Source organism: Rosa chinensis, chromosome 2, assembly GCF_002994745.2.
Source record: "Rosa chinensis cultivar Old Blush chromosome 2, RchiOBHm-V2, whole genome shotgun sequence".
Lineage (NCBI taxonomy): Eukaryota > Viridiplantae > Streptophyta > Magnoliopsida > Rosales > Rosaceae > Rosa > Rosa chinensis.
This window is the reverse complement of record NC_037089.1, coordinates 69,613,387-69,629,112: the sequence shown is the minus strand read 5'-3', so window position 1 is coordinate 69,629,112 and position 15,726 is coordinate 69,613,387. Positions and strand designations below refer to the sequence as shown.

At 40.3% G+C, this 15,726-nt stretch overlaps 1 protein-coding gene across 1 annotated transcript; it reads right to left on the bottom strand.

Annotated features, from left to right (window-relative positions):
* Positions 1-11,242: 11,242 nt before the first annotated feature.
* Positions 11,243-12,568, bottom strand: LOC112189588 (transcription factor MYB114). The gene is made up of 3 exons (XM_024328932.2): positions 12,200-12,568; positions 11,980-12,109; positions 11,243-11,853 (listed from the first exon to the last, which is right to left on the bottom strand). Exons 1-3 carry the CDS (start codon positions 12,333-12,335, stop codon positions 11,484-11,486), a joined length of 636 nt encoding a protein of 211 aa, XP_024184700.1. The 5' UTR covers positions 12,336-12,568; the 3' UTR covers positions 11,243-11,483.
* Between the last annotated feature and the right edge of the window lie 3,158 nt (positions 12,569-15,726).

Below are 15,726 nucleotides of genomic sequence, written 5' to 3'. Positions count from 1 at the left end.
CCCCCCCCCCAGGCTGGTGGGGTAGGCAGCGGCGCATTGAATCGAGGGGCCGGAACTGGGTCTAGGTTTCTCCGGAAAGGGATGGCGGAACAGGGGAGGTTAGGGCAGGTTTGGGTGCCCATAGAGGTTTCGGGTGCCCAACTGGTTCTGGGCTTCTTTTTGTTTGGGCCATTCAAGATGGGCCTTTGTTTGGCCTTATATTTTGTTTGGATCCGCATTTGGGACCTAGGAGACTTTTTCGGGACGCTATTTCCTGCTATACTTTGGAATTGGAATTGCGCAACTTAGGTAGAAGATTGCTCTCTACTCGACGTAGTATTTTGGGTGGGGTGGGTAAGGTCAGTCACACTACCGGCGGTTATCTTGATAGAAGGTTATCCTCTATTCGACGTATTTATATGCGTGGAAGCATGGTCGGCCATACTATTGGAACCGTTTTACACAGCCCGGACTTTGTCTTGGGCGTCATCAAATGCTTAATTACATTCCTTCGTATCTTTGTTAAGTTTTATTTCCGATGCTTTATTGCATCTAGTATTTCCCTTATTATTTTATATTTTGATGTAATTTCTACATCTTTAAGTTGTAATTTTTCTTATGTTGGGGAAATGATCATTTACCCGATTTTAGGCTAAAAATTGCCCACTTGCTCCACCAACTGTTTTTTAACCCCATTTACCCAAAACACTCTAAGGGATTATTTCCTCTTTACCCAATTAATTCTTTTTTATTTTTTTTTGAGACTTTTTTGCCCTCTCCTTCTTTCTCACTTAGAGGGAGAAGTCATCCTCCACCTTGCCGGTCTCCGGTGACCAGTGGCAGGGCGCCGGCGACCGGTGACCGGAATCCAGCGAACTGTGACCTAAATCTGGTGACCGTGACCGGAATCTGATTACCGGTGACCGGAATCCGGCGACCGGTCCCTAATAATATCCAGTAACGTACCATATTATTGCCCCCCAGTAATCATATTATTGCCTCCCAAAAATCATATTATTGCCTCCAATAATCATATTATTTTCGTCAAGTGAATTGTATGAACTCCCGAAACCAAAATGAATACACTACAAGCACAATTAATCATATTATTGCCCCCCAGTACTCATATTATTGCCCCCCCCAATACTCATATTATTGCCCCATAATAATCATATTATTGCCCATCGGTGAATTGCATAAACTCTCAAAATCAAAATAACGCACAATTGATCAATGCCCTTGATCAATTTATATGTTCAATTATATACATATATATATATATATATATATATCAATTTATATGTCGATAGTCTGGGTTGAAGTCGAAATCTGAGGGAAGAGCAGTGGTTGTCAATGGCGGGTCTGGTCTGAATCGAATGGCAGATGATTATTGGTTGTCGATGGCGGGTCCGGTCTGGGTCGAATGGCTGATGATTCGCTGCTGCTGGGATGCAATCGAATGGCTCGGGTCGGTGGTTGAACGTCGGAGAGGGAGTCGTCGGCCTCTGGGCGGTCGAGGTAAGCTTGTACAGGTGAGATCGAGGTCGTCGCTGGCAGCGGTGTGCAAGTGAGATCGAGGTTGTTGCTGTCGGAGGTGTGCAGGTGGAGTAGTCGCCAGTGTTAGGAGATGATCAGGTGGAGTCTTCGCTGGTGGGCTGGAGTCGTCGTTGAGGCCACTGAGATCGTTGTTCGGGCTGGAGTCGTCGTCCTGTCCCTGTCGGCGTCGAGATGGCCGGAGTCAGAGGAGCTGATGGAGTCTGGGTCAAATCTGGTGTATGGTTATGGGTTTGGATATGTGTGTGGCGGAGAGAGAGAGTGATAGTAAGAGAGAGATTAGACTGGGAGTAAAAATGTCACTTGGGTTTAAACTGCGTAAGTAGGTTTAAAAAACTGTTGGTGGAGTAAGTGGGCAATTTTTAGGTTAAAATTGGGTAAGTGGTCATGACCCCTCTTATGTTTATTATTAACAAAATGGTTGACTATTACTCTAAAAAAAAAAAAAAAAACATTAAGAGCAACTCCAACATCTTTCCCATATCTTGATTTTTCTCCATTTTAGGGAAAATTTTAGCTGTTTTACTCCAACAGATTCCCTGTAATTATCCCTAAAATAGAGATAGTGATGAGAAAGAAAACAAAATTCCCTATATTTACAGCAATCTGCAAAATTTTAGGGAAGAATTATGGAATCTGTAAAATAGAGAATCTATTGGAGTTGGAGCATAAATTTTTTTGGAGATTTTAATTTTGATGCTCTAACAGAAACTAACAGAAAGAGAGCAGAAAAGATAAATACTGCAAAAGTGGCATATTTCTCCACACCAAACTGCGATGATTGACCTCGACGTCATACGCCTCTTTTCAAGACATCGATTACTTTCCCTTTCTAATCAACAACTAAAAATGTGACCATTCAGTACAATGTCATTCATCTCAATGAGCTCAAATATGCAAATGTCTCCTTCTCGTAAACAATTTTCCTTTGCAAATGCAGCCCAACCTGACTTATAGAAGTCGCACATGGCTTATAAGAAATCAAACTCACAGGCCACAATCTTTCTTTGACCTGAAGCATCACTGTTTGCTTCTCCTGTTTGATGAAACTCGTAGCGATGTTAACTGGTACATGCTGTAACCAAATGTTGGAAAGTAGAGCAAAATTAGCTTAGTATAGCTGTCAACATTTAACACATTCAATCTGAATATCACATTGATTATGTGTCAACATTTAACACATTCAATCTGAATCATCACATTGATTCTGTGTTATTAGGCATTAATAGGGCTAGAATAGTTTTCCTTTTTGTATCCTAGAATCAAGCTGTATTCTTGTATATATGTTATACTGATCAATAGAGCAAGATATCTCTAGCAAATCAATCTTTGTTGTTTTTCATGGTATCAAAGCAGGACTCACGATCCTGACTTTTTTCTAGCCTTCCCAACAACAAATTCACAGAAATCACAATCATCATGGCTGGTGATAAAGTCCCATCATCACCACCCAATTCCAGCAAGTCCACTAATTCAACATCTGATATCTCAAATCCATTCTTCACTCACCATTCAGACCATCCAGGATTGGTCTTAGTCTCCAAACCATTGAATGGAGACAACTACACAGGTTGGAAGAGGGCTATGACATTGGCTCTCAATTCTAAAAACAAGCTCGGCTTTGTGAATGGTTCAATCAAAGCTCCATCACCCGAAGCTGATCCAGAAGGATATGCGACTTGGTCAAGATGCAATGACATGGTCCATTCATGGATCGTTAACACAGTCAGTTCTGAAATTGCTGACAGTATCATCTACTATCCGACGGCTCATAAGGTATGGGAAGATCTAAGTGAGTGTTTTTCACAAGGTAATGCACCTCGCATATTTGAAATTCAGCGAGACATCGCTTCACTCAGGCAGGAACAACAATCAGTTTCAGCATACTACACGAAATTGAAAAGTTTATGGGATGAATTGGCAACCTATTCAGAAGCATCACAATGAGCACAAGCAGATCAACAAAAGCTTATGCAGTTCTTGATGGGATTAAATGAGACTTATAGTGCAACCCGCAGTTAAATCCTCTTGATGAACCCCCTTCCAAGTGTCAGACAAGCATATGCTGCCGTTGCACAAGAAGAAAAGCAATGTTTCATTGCAGTAGCGGAATCCAGTTCAAGTGTCGCTGCCATGGCAGTTCGAAGTGGCGGCCGGCCGAACCAGAATGGCAGCAGAGGCGATCGTGGTGACCGACCAAACTTTCAGACTGGTAGGGATGCAGAACGCGGCTTCACCGCACGTTTTGGTTCAGGTGGAGGAAGGGGAAGGCCGCACTGTACCTATTGTGGTGATCCAGGACATTAGGTCCAAACTTGCTTTCACTTGATTGGTTTCCCTCCAGGTCATCCCAAAGCAAAGCAAGGATCAGGAAATTTCCCGAAGAAGCACACTGCTGCACCAGTTGCGCCCTCTCCTTCTGCTAACCAGGTTAGTGCGACAAGCATCGTAGAAGAGGAGAATAGATCAGCAATTACTTTATCTGAGGCCCAATTCAAGAAGTTTTTAGCTGCTCTCCAACAAGCCCAAAAGCCCAATCCAAATATTGAATCGAGTTCCAAAGCAAATGCAGTAACGCAGCCAGGTTTGTCTAGAGTCGCTTCCCGCAATTGGATAATTGATAGCGGGGCGACAAATCATATTACTTCGTGCTCTAAATTATTGAATAAGAATAAAAAATATGCATTACCGCCTGTTTTGCTACCTAGTGGAGAAAAAGTGCATATTGAAGCCACAGGTTCTTTGCCTCTGAGTACTGCATATTATCTACATGATGTACTGTTTGTGCCAAAGTTTAAAGTGGATTTAATGTCGTTTAGCCGTTTGACAAGAGGTCTGAATTGTTTAGTGACATTCTATCCTTATTAGTGTGTTTTGCAGGATCTGGCTACGAAGAGGACGATTGGTTTGGGTAAAGAACGTGATGGGCTATACTATTTGGTGGCACTAGCGGCGGAACAAACCAAACCTTCCATTACCAGACCTTCCAGATCATCTTGCAACCTTGCCATTTCATCGACCAATCTTTGGCATAATCGCTTGGGTCATGTTTCTTCTCCATGTTTAAGTCACATAGCAAAGCATTTTCTGCATTTTTCCATTTAGCCAATTAATAATTACCATGTATGTCCCTTGGCTAAACAGAGTCGATTACCATTCAGTTCTAGTTCTCTTTCTTCTACAAGACCATTTGAAATAATTCATTGTGATATTTGGGGTCGTTATCGACACCCTTCTCTTTCTGGTGCCTTTTATTTTCTTACTATTGTGGATGATTTCACCCGATTTACTTGGGTTTTCTTAATTAGGCACAAAGATGAAACACAACCACTTTTGAAGCGTTTTTTTGCTCACATTCTCACTCAATTTGACTCTCGCATTAAAACTTTCCGAAGTGACAATGGTAGTGAATTTATTTCACTTCGCTCTTTTTTTCATGATAATGGTGTTGTCTTCCAACATTCTTGTGTTTACACGCCCCAACAAAATGGGGTTGTGGAGCGCAAGCATTGCCATATTATCCAGGTAGCTCGTGCCTTAAAATTCCAGGCTCATCTTCCTCCACAATTTTGGGGGAGTGTGTTCTCACATCCGTCCATATAATCAATTGGTTGCCCTCACCCATCCTTTCTTCCAAAACTCCTTTTGAGCTTCTTTACTCAAAACCACCTTCCTTTTCCCACCTTCGGGTTTTTGGTTGCTTAGCTTATGCCACTAATGTGCACCCCACTCATAAATTTGACATCCGAGCAATCCCTTCCATTTTCATTGGTTACCCAGTGGGACAAAAAACCTTTAAACTCTTTAACTTATCGACGAAGAAGATTTTTACAAGTCGAGATGTTATATTTCATGAAGATGTGTTTCCTTATGCCTCCACTCAGCCCACTCTTCCTTCTACCCCGTTGGACCATGACCCAGGCCCACTTCCACTTCTCCCTGATTCCTTTTTTATTCTAGTTATGACTCCCAGGTCAATCACTCAATCTGCCTCCTTCTCCTTCTCCACCGGTCCGTCCTTCCATAGACGCCGATCTTGGCACTTCCTCTATACCACCTCCGCCTCCGCCTCTTCCCGTCAGGCCCATAGCGTCTCTTCGTCAATATTCCCGCCGACCCAAGCTGCCTGCCCCACCACCCCTTGTCCTTCCTCCATCATCATTCTCCCCTGTTCCTACCCCCCTATCGTCCCCCATGCCAGGGTGGTCCCCATCCCCTCCATCTTCTCCGTCTCCTCCTCCCCCGCCTCCCGGCCCACCACCGCTCCGTCGCTCCACCCGCTCCACTGAGCCTCCGGCTCGGTTCGCTGATATCGACTTCTCCAAACCTCAGTCCAACACTTGCACTTCCCAATCGTCCTCCTTCTCGCCAGGTCCTACCAAATGTACGCGGTATCCATTGACAAATTATATCTCTTATCATCGTTATACTCCTGCCTACTCCTCTTTTGTTGCTCAGCTTAGTGCCATCCCTGAACCGACCTCTTATTCTGAGGCGGCCACTGTTCCCGAATGGAGGGATGCCATGCTATCCGAGTTGGAGGCCTTGCAGGCCAATGGTATGTGGACCCTTACCACGCTACCCCCTGGGAATATTCCAATTGGTTGTAGGTGGGTTTACAAGGTCAATCATAAGTTTGATGGTTCGATTGAACGATACAAGGCCAGGTTAGTGGCCAAAGGCTTCACGCAGTTGGCCGGTATTGACTATTAGGAGACCTTCTCTCCTACTGCTAAAATTGTTACAGTTCGTTGTCTCCTTGCCTTAGCTGCGTCTCGTGGTTGGTCCCTTTCTCAACTCAATGTCAACAATGCTTTTGTCCATGGCAACCTGGATGAAGAAATTTATATGTCTCCGCCGCCTGGGCTCCAGAGACAAGGGGAGGAGCATTTGGTTTGTCGGTTGCATAAATCCTTGTATGGTCTGAAACAGGCTTCAAGGCAATGGTTTTCTAGATTTTCAGAAGTTATTCGGTCTGCTGGTTTTGTGCAATCTAGAGCAGACTACTCTCTTTTTACCATGAGGCAAGGCAAGTCTTTTACATTCTTATTGATATATGTTGATGACATATTAATTATTAGCAATGATCCTGTGAGTATAGCTGATGTCAAGAAATTTTTGTTTAAAACATTCCGTTTGAAAGATCTTGGCAGTTTAAAGTATTTTCTTGGCATTGAGGTTTCAGCATCTAAGAAAGGGATATTTATTTGTCAGCGCAAGTATGAGTTAGAAATTATAAAAGATGCAGGATTATTGGGTGCTGCCCCTGTTGACACACCTATGGAACGTGGATTAAAGTTGTCAGATAAGACTGAGTTACTCAAAGATCCAGAGAAGTATAGGCGTTTGGTTGGAAGATTGATTTATCTCACAGTGTCAAGGCCAGATATTACATATCATGTTCATATATTAAGCAAGTTTATGCATCAGCCTCGAAAAACTCATTGGGAGACAGCTTTGCGAGTGGTACGCTACCTCAAGTCAGTTCCTGGTCAAGGCTTGTTCTTTTCCTCAAATAGTGATCTTCGGCTACGAGCTTTTTGTGACTCAGATTGGGCAAGATGTCCACTTACAAGAAGGTCTACTACAGGGTATTGTGTGTTCCTAGGGCCTTCTTTAATTTCATGGAGGTCGAAACGTCAGAAAACAGTCTCTCTTTCTTCAGCTGAAGCAGAATATCGTGTTATGACAGGAGCGTGCTGTGAGTTGACTTGGTTACGTTATTTGCTTCAAGACTTAGGGATTTTACATAAGGAAACGACATTGCTCTATTGTGACAACAAGGCTGCTTTACATATAGCAGCAAATCCAGTGTTTCATGAACGTACAAGGCATATAGAAATGGATTGTCACTATATTAGGGATAAAATCTAAGATGGTTCAGTGGAGACACGGTTTGTGAGTTCTGGAAATCAACTGGCTGATGTTTTGACTAAAGCTCTTGGCAAAGAGGACTTCGAGGTTATGATTCGCAAGTTGGGTGTGCAGGATATTCACTCTCCAACTTGAGGGGGAGTGTTGGAAAGTAGAGCAAAATTAGCTTAGTATAGCTGTCAACATTTAACACATTCAATCTGAATATCACATTGATTCTATGTCAACATTTAACACATTCAATCTGAATCATCACATTGATTCTGTGTTATTAGGCATTAATAGGGCTAGAATAGTTTTCCTTTTTGTATCCTAGAATCAAGCTGTATTCTTGTATATATGTTATACTGAACAATAGAGCAAGATATCTCTAGCCAATCAATCTTTGTTGTTTTTCACCAAAACAATTAACTATAGAACTTGAAGCGAAGGTTAATGTTGTCAACTGCCATACCACAGTATGGCCCGACCCCAGGGTGACTTTGAAGAAGGGATTATTTGATGAAAACTTGCTTGCAGCTTCAAGATTAACCCTTGCTGTCCTCAAAGATGAAGAAGGCCTTTGAGTAACCTGCCCACTAATATTTGACATTTTGTTCTTGCCTACACAAATTAAGAAATAATATTAGTCTGATTACTTTCGTTAACCCCTCATAAAAAAATAAAAAAATAAAATTGATCTTGGCAATTTCTCATTCAAGTGAACTAGCAAGACGTACCAATTTCACAATTCATGCCGCATTCATATTCAACTTCAACTAGGGGGCGTTTCATTTCTCGGACTTGAACAGCTGCTCCTCTGCCATGGCCTGCCCCAAATCACAAAGAAAAATATAATGTGCAAGTTGTGCAGAGATAAAGGAGCACAAATTCACAAACAACAGATTTTACCTGTTGACAAGGGGCGCTCTGCAGACTCTTCAGTGGGGGAAAAGACAACATCAAATACTAATTCAGTGCAGTTAATCAGTGTAAAGATACACACATCACCGACTTTCAAATTATTGTCCCTCACAAAAGGTGACCAACCCTTCATGAGTCAAGCCCTTGAGTTTGCATGATCAAACTTGAAGTTAACAGACCAAGTTCTTCCATCTGAAACTTGAAGGATGGCTACGCCAGAAGACAGCTTCGTAAGATATGTCTTGGCAAATTCATTTGGCAAATACTGTAAGGAAAAAACTTTATTATAGAAGACAGCTTCATAAGATATGTCTTGACATATCTTACCGGCATAGCTGAGCTGTATATAGAAAGTTTACCACATTATTATAATGGATAGAATAAGGATGCATGGCAATCCTAAAAGAAGGTTTATCAGATTTGAAGGCATTAGCTTTCTCAGTTGCAGTCAATGGCTTCACCCTTGCAACAACCTCATGTGTTCGCTTTAGGATTGTTTGAGAACTAGAAGAGCTTCCACCATCTCTTTCAGCCAGAAAAAAATTTTCCCCTGTTGAAGATTATAGCCAATAGGACATTAAAATTTACAACAATGGTAATGCTGAATCTGCGTTGTTAAGGAAACTGAATCAATGTACGTAAAACAAGTTAATGAAATCTATTGCCGGTTTTTCTCCTAATAGATAAAAGAAAATAGTAAAATGAGTGTAAGTTATGCAGACCTAATGGAGCTCAACCTCACAAAATAAAAGTACCCTAATTACTTACCATTAGACAAGAACCAAGTTGTAGCTTCTGAAGTGCGGAAAAACAAAACACCTAATAAAAGCTTGATGTCCTTAATCAAGACAAAGACACACACATCGCCAACTTCCAAATTATTGTCCTTCACAACTGTCAACCAGCCACCCTGGAATTGGGCTTTCTCTTTAGTATATGTGAATTCAACAGACCATATTCTTCCATCCAAAACTCTAAGGAATGTTACTTGCAGGCAGCTTAATGAGATGTCTTCTGGAAAACTCCGATAACAAAGACTGAAAACAAAAAACAGTAGAAATCATGAAATAGAACTAGAAATTTTTTGAGAGAACAATAAGTTATGATTCTACTTAATTTTAGAGTGAGGAAGTATCAAATCCTTTTTAATTAAAATGTTTACCAAAGAACTTTGTATATCCGAGGGCTGCAGGGAAACAACGAATGAAGGGTTTTCAGTTTTGAAATCATAAGCTCTATGAAGAGCTAGACCGTTGCCAACAACCTTGTGAGATGTTTTCTTTAGGAACCTTTGAGTGCCAGATAAGCCTCCAAGGACTCTGCCATCTTTCTCTGCCGACATATCATCTACACCTGTTAAAGCACTGTATCTTATCAATGGTTATGACATTCAACAAATAAGGTAAAATACTACCTTTATTTTCCAGATTTTCCACTTCTACTTTATTGCGATGTGACTCTTTGTTTGTGATTGGCTTCTCGAACATGTCACAAGGTTGAGTGTTCTCAATTTCAGAACTCACGTCTGCTTTGCCGCTCAAACTTGCTCTCATTTTCTTGTAAGGAGGACATGCTAATGGACATTTCCTTCTTGTTTTAGGACTAGGTTGAAAACCCTCCAAGATTTCAATAGATAAGTCATCATCTTCATCAGCTTCTTCAATCTTGGGCATTGTCATGGGATAATCAATCTCCGTGGCACTCACATCAAATATGCAAACATCAAAATGAGAATTCCCTTCGTATCAAAAAAGCACGAAGCTCCCATAGTCTAGAGAACAAAACATAGAGAACTCTGGCCAACCCTTCTCAAACCAAGCAAAGGTCTTGTTAATTCTACTTCCCATTCAGAACCACTTGGGAGCTTAAGAAATACTGAATTTGACAGATCTTTACCATATTTCATCACAAATTTCTTCAGAATTTTCTGCACAACAGAACCAAATCACATGTTATTAATTAGCATGCATTGACAAAAATTTTAACACTGCAAACTAAACCAAGTCACATGCAACTCTCTTTCAAAAATAACAATTTACATTCGTTACATTATCGAACTAAGTTTATGCATTACTGCACCAAGAAACCTTCTCATACATGTCACATACAGATCCATATTGGAAATTATAGGGAAATGAGCCAAAGCCAAACCGAATCATATATAGTTCAAATGATACCAACATAGTAATGGATCGAAGCTCAATCGTTTCTTGCTTCAAGTTCAACTAATAGAAGATCCCGTATATGCAAGGACTAGCAAGATATACATGCATGAAGAGAGAAACAGAGGTACTTACAAGTTTGTGTCGAGAAGTGTCCTCCAGAATGATCTTGAAAAAATGGGGAGTGGTAGAACAAAATCTCAGAGGGCGAAGAGAAGCCATTGCTCAACTTCAAGAGCTTTCTGGACATGCAGAACAATGAAGATTGTAGTTTTTGAAGGTTTTGGTCAGGAATGTAGAAGATTGTAGTTGCGTTTATTTGTATTCCCCTGTATTTCTCACCTAGAAACTACAATTGTTTTTGCCAATGGCTTTTAGTTACTCAAAACGGATGAAGCAATAGATTCTCCACAGAGCTCAAGATGCAATCATTTCTATCAACTGAGATGTCACTACACAGAAGCTCACAATCCAATGCTTAGTGGGTTGTTTATATGTGCTTCATTGAAAACTTTTCTAAGGTTTCATTAGGTTATTGTTTATATTACTATTGGCCACAAACCAAAAACCAAAGTTCATTACTTACTAGCTAGTTAACCCTTTCCAATCGTCCCGTACATCAATCAGTACCTTGGAAATGTTCAGGTTATTATAGTTATCTATAAAACCATATACCATTGTTTGAACAATCTAAATTAACCACATCAGTTGAAACAATTCTACAGCATCTTAGATTAGTAAAAAGTAACTGCGAGCCGCACGTCTCCATAACATCCAAATAGCACCCGGAGATGCATTGATTTTTACAAGTGTAATACAAGGGATAGACACTTAATAGCAGATCATGGTAAAGTGATTTGGTAGACATTTCGTTCATGATAGATAGTTAGATAAACATAATTTACAAAAATCATGATTATAGGAGCATCCAAAAGTGTTAGTGCACTCACATGAAACCTACTAGATTCATCAAATATTTAACATCAGTGGAGCAACCTTGCATCTTCTAGTTCAAGGAATTTGCGGAACCTCCCAACTCAAAGGTTCTTTATGGAGGAGATTAAAGAAGTCATCAACATCAATATTGTTAATGTTGGTGTTGGAGTAATCCTCAGGATCGATCATCACCTCTTTCTTTATTAGAGCCGCACTTGTACCCACTCCTGATGATAAGCACTCTTGCTTCATTTCTACATGGACCTTCCGATCATCATCTGCTACACTTGGTTTCTCGTCAACTGTGGGAATTTGTATTGTCGAATTAGATCCATTGCTACTTTGCTTCTCTTTCTGGTTAATTTTCTTGCTCAAATGGGTATTCCAGTAGTTCTTTATCTCATTGTCTGTTCGACCCGGTAATCTTCCCGCAATCAAAGACCACCTTAGAAACAAGAAATTTTGCACATACATCAGCTTACAACAATGATAATGCAAATCCCAATTTGATGATCAACAACTTCAGAAGCAAGGAAATGAACTGAGCTTGTCATTTGGAATACGAAGTAACCTATTTCCAAGAAGCTTGTGCAGCCTAATAATCATGTCCTCTTCCTGGTCAGACATGTCGCCTCTCTTGAGGTTGGGTCTCAGATAGTTCACCCATCTCAGCCTGCAACTCTTGCCATTCCGATTCAGCCCTGCACCGAAAACCCATTAATCTCTGGACCATAAAGTACATAATGTGATCAAGTACTTCTCGAATTGGGTTACATGCAAAGAATACAGACCTGCTTTCGACGCTAATGAGTTCCACTTCTTTGCACCATGAACTGCAATAGCCTCGGTTAGTTTCTCGTCTTCTTGCGTGGTCCACTTTCCCTTGACGAATTCTCTTGCGGTGGGCTCTTGTTTCTCTGAGGCCATTTATCAGTCACTTAGTGGGCGTGTTGGGTTGGAGTTGGTATTCGGGTGTGTGCAGTAGAGATATAGAGAAGCGTCGGAAACAATGGTGCACTGTGACCATGGAATGTAGAGAAATGGTTGTGAGGGTTTAGGGAGAGGCAAAACAAGGGAGAGGTGGATGGGTTCAAGACAAAACAGAATGCATGTCTGCTGTGTGTCCTAGAGAGGAAGAAGAAGCTAAATTTTTTTTTTTTTTTGTTCTCTAATGGGAAAAGAGGAATTATAAATATAGATTTTCCGAGGCTGGTCGGTCCCACTGCTGAGATGGAGATCAATGTACGGAACGAATAGAAAATGAAAATGACCAAACGGCTTATTAAAAAGGATCGTAAATTTCAATATCATCTAAATAAGACCATTTCCCATGGATGTTTTTGGCTTGTGTCAAATTCAAATTGGACATATGATATGATAAATAAGATTTTAATTCATCTTTCAAACATACCAACTCCAGCCGATGAGTTAAAAATGATAATATTGTTGTAAATATTAATGTGGCTATTCATGTAATAGCAATTAGTGTTGCGTGATATACGCTAATTAAGATTGATTGGTGATTAATAGAATATAATTAGCGATTGCTTGATTGTAATCAGACGAGTGATTGATGTAATCGTTAAATAGTTACCTTTTGTAAACCTGAGGTACTCCTATATAAACCTCATTGTGAGATGAATGGAATTACTCCATTTCTCATACTTCATTCTTGGTGTCTAAACTCTCCATCTCTCAAATTCTTTTACTATCGTTTTACAACACGTTATCAGCACGACAAGCTCTAGGATTCATATTGCGAGTTGCAGAGAGAGGTGGTTCATCATTCAATCAAGAGAAGAGGCGAATAACTCCCAACCTATTGGATTGGTTGGATTGGCTGAGAAGACAATCTTCTCAGTTCTACACAAATAAGACAAAGATTCATCCATTCTACATTGAGTTAAGTTCTCCAAATTCTAATTTTAATTCATGTTTTCAAACTTGATTATATGAACAATCACCATGATGCATGAACTCCCAAATTTACTTTATTAATTTATTTGGTTGATACATATATATCTGTCATATATATTTGTTCATGTTTTTGATTTGATTGACATATACCATGACACATTGACATGTAGGATTCCTATTTAATATTACTATAATGCCAGAAGCGTTTATTCAAATCATTGCCATAATAATGTGCATCATTTCCTGTTAATGCCGTATATTACGCTCATCACCATAATGATTTCATTATTGACTTTATGATATTTATTTACTTCATTATAATTTCTTAATGTTGTACATTAAGTTTATTGCCATAATGATTATGAATATTTATGGGGTTAATTAAGCGTTAATGCCAGAAGCATTTAAGAAAAAAAAAAAAAAAAAAAAAGACAGGTTAATGGTGAATATTAAATGAGGCTGGGTCAGAAGCTCAAATCAAGTCCAAAGTCACAACAACAAATCCAAGCCAGAAGCTCAAGCCCAAGTTGCAAGACCAGAACAGAAGCTCATCACATGTTGCCATGACAAAAGTTATGAATCTTCTCAAACTAGGCTCATCCAGTTGGATGCGATGTCTAGACAAGGTTCAGATGAGGCCGTGTACTTAAGTGAGCCTCGCTCCTCCTAAACCTCATCCTTCCTTACCTGGTCGTATTCAATTGGAGTTACCGAAAGAGTTGAGTAATAACTTTTCATTCCTTGGCAGACTAGCCTGAGCCCAGCAGGCCTACTTTCCCTCTGCATGACCTAGCAGCCCAGCAGGCCTCACATACTCTTTGACTAGCGCATGAAAGCCTAGGTCACAAGCCCGCAGATTAAGCCCGATAGGCTTCACTATCAAACTCACTCCTTTGGTCCAGCAGAATCAAATAAAAGGAAAAATGATTTGATATTGTAAATATATTCACCATATTTAATATGCGTAATTAATTGCCAGAAGCATTTATTCACATAATTGTGTGATAATTAATATGGTATATTACTAGCATGCAATTAATATCTCAATTGATTTATGATTTCCATTTATCCAATTTGTGAGATATTATTACAATTTACTTTATTCAATATCATTTTGTTACTTGCCAAATTTTCGCATTAGAATATATGTGTAGAAAATGCAGGTATCTGATGAACCGGTAGTTCATACATAAATCGAACTTGTAGTTTCGATAATGTCTTTTAAGAAACTTGAAGTTTTCTTCATAAATTCACCACACATGATAAAACCAGTAGATTTTACATGTCTAATCCGATTTTTCATACCATGTTATAGAACCTGAAGTTCTCATTACTTGCTTATGGATGATATTACCCAAAGCACTAATATTGACAGGACCCGACCCAAGAATCACCCCAATTACCTGGATACGAGCCTGCGGGGCCCACGTTAAGAGAAATCCTACCGAAAATTCGGCAGAACCTCCCCTAAATATGGGCTACCCAAAAGTTTCACAAACCTGGACATGATTACAACTATATCTTCTACTCAACCTACAATATCAAATTTACAATCCAAGCACATATATTACATCTGGAAAGTTCAAATCCCAACATAATCCTCCGTAAGCAACAACAACCCAAACAACAACATCCATCAAACTTAAAAGAAAAGGTTTATCAGAGCAACACTAAACTAAGCCGATATCATACAAGGTAGGTTAAGTAATAACCTACGGACAAAAACGGAAGCGCTGATTTCCAAAGTCCTTGAGTCTGGACGCGATCTCGGCTAATCTGTAATCTGGGCATTTGAAAACGAAGGGCCCAGGGGAAAACATATAAAATCCATTAGAGTGAGTGGACAAAACCGAAACGAGAATCAAAACAATTTATGGTATGCTTCCCCATTTCTCTTTTTAACAAAACCATCATGCAGCTAAACCCTATGAAGTTCCAACTCAATCCTTTTCCAAGAAATTCATTTGATGACTAGGAAGGACTGCTTCCTAGGCATCTCATGCCATCGGGGAGGGACTGCCACCCGATGACGCATCGGAAGGGACTGCCAACCGGAGTAGGAGGCGGTGATTAGTTGGGACTGCCAACTAGCCACAGGTAGTAGACGGGACTGCCGACTAACTACTTCAAGTCATCTGGAAGGGACTGCCAACCAGATGACGCGTCGGATGGGACTGCCAACCGAGCTGTAGTCTGGACGGGACTGCCGACCAGACTATTACCTAGAAGGGACTGCCAACTAGGTAAGATACGCATGCGCCAAAACTGGCCTCCTTGTCAACTGTTTCCTTTTTAATCATTTTCTTTCCACAAAATCACATTTCAAAACTTAATACCATGCTGCATGCATTATTTAAATAAAATAAAGGTCCACTCACAAGTGAGTCCCGCAGCTAACCCT